The 4,820-nt window shown below is 35.8% G+C and overlaps 1 protein-coding gene across 1 annotated transcript; it reads right to left on the reverse strand.

Moving 5' to 3' along the window:
- Positions 1-871: 871 nt before the first annotated feature.
- On the reverse strand, positions 872-1,489 carry LOC147505082 (uncharacterized). The gene has a single exon (XM_086605464.1). It carries the CDS (start codon positions 1,487-1,489, stop codon positions 872-874), a length of 618 nt encoding a protein of 205 aa, XP_086461590.1.
- Positions 1,490-4,820: the final 3,331 nt, after the last annotated feature.

Raw genomic sequence — 4,820 nt, forward strand, 5'->3', positions numbered from 1 at the left:
TTGGTAGCACACCACTTGGTGAAGTGATTGCTTACTCTTCTGAGTCATGTAGTAGATCCATCCTAGTTTCGAGCCCAACTGTTCACTTGAACAGGGCATCTATAGACCATGCATATATTTTCAAAAATCCAAAAAAATGAATTTTTGTTGTTTGTGCATTATCCTTGATTGAGTATCCATGGCTTATCAATATGCATCGCAACCGTCATGGAATTACAATGCAAACCCAGAACCTTGTTCTTTTTGCTGTAGTCTTTATCACTGGTTATCTCATTGTCCATCATATACCGTATTCGAGTCTACTACAGCAAATCCTTACGATTATGAACCTTAATTTTCAAATTTCCCGAGTACCCAATACACTCAAGAGTTTTCTAATCATGCCGACAATTCATGAAGTTCCATCACAAATAGTCAACCACCATGCATGTATATAGTCAGTCAGAGTGCGGTTTCACACAAAGCCCATTACCATTCACATTACTATCCATATCACAGACAATTAATGCCGCTCCAGCATCCATATCACAGACAATTAATGTCGCTCCACCATTACCATTCACATCACCATCCATATCAAATTCATATCTGACTCCACCATCTATCACAGACTAACTCAACCAGGAAATGACCAAGCAAACAATACTAACTCAGGAAATAACAACCACCTTATGCTTTCTTCAATCCGGTTCAATTAATGCTGCATCTGAGACTAATATTCTTCCCACCAGTGCAAAACCAAATCGTGTAGAATAAGGATGGATGTACACTCTACAGTCTTCTCAGGCACGTTGCAGTCCTCGAGCTTATGACCGTACCTGTCACATCTATGACATCGTCTAAAGAAAGGTGTAAATGAAGACCCGATCCTCTACTTCTTCTGAATATACTGTTGTTGACTATCAGACTTATTGTATACTCGCTTCCTTTTATCACTACTCTCAGTTTTCGGATAATCTTTAGGCCTCCGGTGCTCCTGGTAATCCTGTCCCAGCTTTCTAGCAATATCAACTACTTCTCTCAAGGTTGAAAGATTCTGACCCTTAACCACAAACCTAAGATCATCATTTTGCAAACCCTCTTCAAACTGTTTTGCCCTTTGATCCTCATTTAACTGCAAGTCGGTGGAAAAATGCTCTAACCTGGTGAACTTGGTCTCATATTCCAGAATTGACATCCTCTCTTGCTTCAAGTTAAGGAACTCCCTCGCCTTTGCAGCTCTAACAATGCTAGGAAAATATTGTAAGCTGAAACACCTACAAAATTCTCCCCAAGTGATATTATGGCGAACTTCCCCTCTAGTTACTAATTTCCACCATATCGAAGCATCTTCATTTAAACAAAGGGACGCAAGTCTCTCTTTCTGTACCTCGGAATAGTCCATGACATCAAATATATTCTCTAAGTCCTCCTTCCACTCTTCTGCTTTATTAGGATCTGAAATGCCTCCAAATCTAGGAGGATTCAGCTTCATGAACCTCTCCAACATCTTTTCCCAAGATTCTTGTTCCAACTTTGGTATGTCTTGTTCAGGTTCACCTTGTACATTTTGGTTTACTTGAGTTACTTGGCCTCCTCTCTCTAACTGCGTAACCCTCTAGGCAATCTGTTGAAATGAACCCAACATATCATCTACCCAAACAGGTCTGTTGTCATTAGCTGCAAGTGTAGGCTGTGCAGGACCAGCCGGAACATTAGTCCCTATATCAGAAAGACGAGCAGTTCGACTTGCTCGACTAACATCTCCTCGTCCTCTACTAGACATTCTGGATGAATATAAAGAAAAGAATAAAAAAATATCCATACTTGCATTTAAAGTTAGTGAATTATGGATGTCCCAAACCTACAAATAACATAACATAAAAAATAAAAAAATAAAAAAATGATAACAAAACACTATTTGTCCTTACTTATTTACTAATACTAATTGTGAGTCCCAAAATCTATTACCCTAATCAATTTAAGGACCTAAAAACCTAGGGCTCTGATACCACTTCGTAATGCTCTCCAACTTGATATAACCTAGCTAACCACTCCAGGATATATTAAGCTGGAAAGCACTTGCTTACTTGAGTGTCTCTATAATTGCCAGAACAATCAAGCAAATGGTGTACATATAATGGAATCAAAACAATGACCTAAGACACGCACAATAACATAATAGATTTAAAACAAAGTATACATTTATAAACAACAAAATACACTATTGTCTTCCATATAATACATGACTACAACTCCAGCAAAACGTTTACCAACCCAAACCACATTTACACAAAAAGAACTATAGACAACCCCTAATCTACAACTTCAACACTTTTGGGACTCACGGCACTCCATCATCCATCTATAGCAAATTCCTCTGAAAAAGGAATAAAACAACAAACATAAGCCACATGCTCGTGTAAGTGATAACCTACTGCCAATACTTACCTTAAGCAGACAAAAGTCTCAATAGTAATAACCAAAGACCAAAACATATAAGAAGTGAATAGATAGTATCATGCCTCATAAATAGATCTTAACCTTAACAAACAATAGCATAGCTTCAAGTAAATAACCACAATGCAATAAAATTAAACAGATCATCCACACATACTAAATTATATATATATATATATATTTTTATTATTATTTTTTTTTAGTAGATATTTTCAGGGCAACACGCACTTGCAGCCTCCAATGAGGTAATGCCCTATGGCCTCACAAGTGGCAAACAATAATATACACCCTCCTGAAAATATTACAAAGCTTTCAGGGGTCACTTTCGCCCTATAGCCTCACAAGCGGTCATCTTCCCCCCTTGAAAGTTGAGAGGTACGGCCCTGCAGGCGCACACACAAGTACCTCCCACTAAACCATATATACCATAATCACATTTTACCATATAACCTTATCATATATTCATATAGCCAATATATCCAAGATAAGGAACCAATTCCATCCATTAAATCATCTGTCATAATTCTTTCACTACACATAACATCACACTAAGATATATCAATACCCAAATATCACTTCTGATGGCGTATCAACCTTCCGTCATATCATACACAAGGGAAACATTCACTAAACCATTTATATAAGAACAATAGGTAAGAAGGTTAGTGAAATAACTAAAATCAATGAGCATGTATAATAGAAATCAGTTAAACTATCATAAAGAGTAACTCGAAATACCTAAAACCATCCCTTACTACATCCAAATAAACTAATTAGTTTGGTATACCTCTATTAAGCATTCATCTATCTAAAGTAACAATTGTAAGTAAGAAATTACTTACCTTAAGCAGTATAAATATGGATAGCCTAAAACAGTGAGAAATCCATCTCTAATAGCTCCCAAAGCCAACCCATGATAGCTACAAGCTTTGTTTTCTTTAAGTGGTCGGTACTAAGTCGGTAAAACAAGAGAAAGAGAACTCTCTCGACAGTGATGAATTATGAGTTTTAATTCTATTCCACTGATGGGCCGGGTTAGTCCTACATGGGTCATGGTAGCCTACATATCAAAATAGATTAACAAAAGAAAATGAAATTAATTATAACTCTAATCATTATATTAAATATGCATACAACCAAAATAAAAATGGGGTTTCACAAGAAGGGTTATGGAGAAGAAGTGTGTTGGGGAAGAAAGGTCGTGAAAAATAATGGTATTTATAGGTGAATAAGGAAGGTGACAATTCCTAACGGCTATTTGTGGATATCATGTGACCTAATTTTTTTTTTCAAAAATACACGTGACTGCCCTTGGGTATTTTGGGTATAAAAAATATTAAATCCTGACATCGTAAAAAAAAGCGAAAAATAACAAATTGCTCACGGCCAAACTTGTCCACAGACGGAACTAGGATCAATCCCTAAATTACATTATTTAGTCCTTAATGTCTAATTCCCTATTATCAACTAAGACCAATACCTAAAAGACCCATTATATATAGATAGATGGGTTCTACTATTGACACCACCCAAATTGTGTTGGGTAAACCCCAACCCAATTTGGGGTCTGTACTTATGTTGAGCACTATGCATAGTCGCATACACCCTCCACCCAATTCACCAAGAACTGAGAAACCAGTACTAACCGGTTCCAACCTTCGTGTTTTTCTTCTCTCTTCATGTCCTTTCTTCTCTTTTCGACCATTCTCCAACTGCATTCACCAAATTATCACCGAATTTTGTATTGATATTTGTACAAAATTTCAAACATTTGTAGAAATTTTGAGTAAAATTTGAAATTAAGATAGCTATTGAGAACAATTTACATGAGACTTTGGTACAAAATTTGTTAACCCTAAACTAGTTGCTGATTCACAATTGCACAAAACAAAATGGAAAATAATAAGTTTAGATTTAAAACTAAATATTATTTGAAATTTGCAAATGTTTGATTATAATCATTCTTATTCATCTTGTTTATGTAAACCTTAACTTTGAGTTTTAAATGTGGGGGGAGAATGGCTATAAAAGGTTGCTAACAGGTTAACTTGATGTATTTGGGGGTGCCCAACATAAAACAGTTTTTTTAGGTCAATGGCAAACTTGTAATAAATTGTTTTTTGGGTTTGCCCAATAAGGTGTTTTTTAGTGGTGAGTATACTTCAAAGATTAAGAAGTTGAGGTTCATCCTAGATTATTTAGAGTTTAAGTGATGGGAGTTAGGGAAGAAGGTAGACTCTTGGTATAGATTGGTTTAGTTTAGGCTAATGAAAACATGAAAACTCAAGTTGTTTGGTATGTAAATGACATGAAAACATTGAAATAAGTGTTGATTGAAGATTGAAACAAGAACAACAAGATAAGATTAAATGGTTTGAAAC

Source organism: Coptis chinensis, chromosome 4 (assembly GCF_015680905.1).
Source record: "Coptis chinensis isolate HL-2020 chromosome 4, ASM1568090v1, whole genome shotgun sequence".
In the NCBI taxonomy this organism is placed as follows: Eukaryota; Viridiplantae; Streptophyta; class Magnoliopsida; order Ranunculales; family Ranunculaceae; genus Coptis; species Coptis chinensis.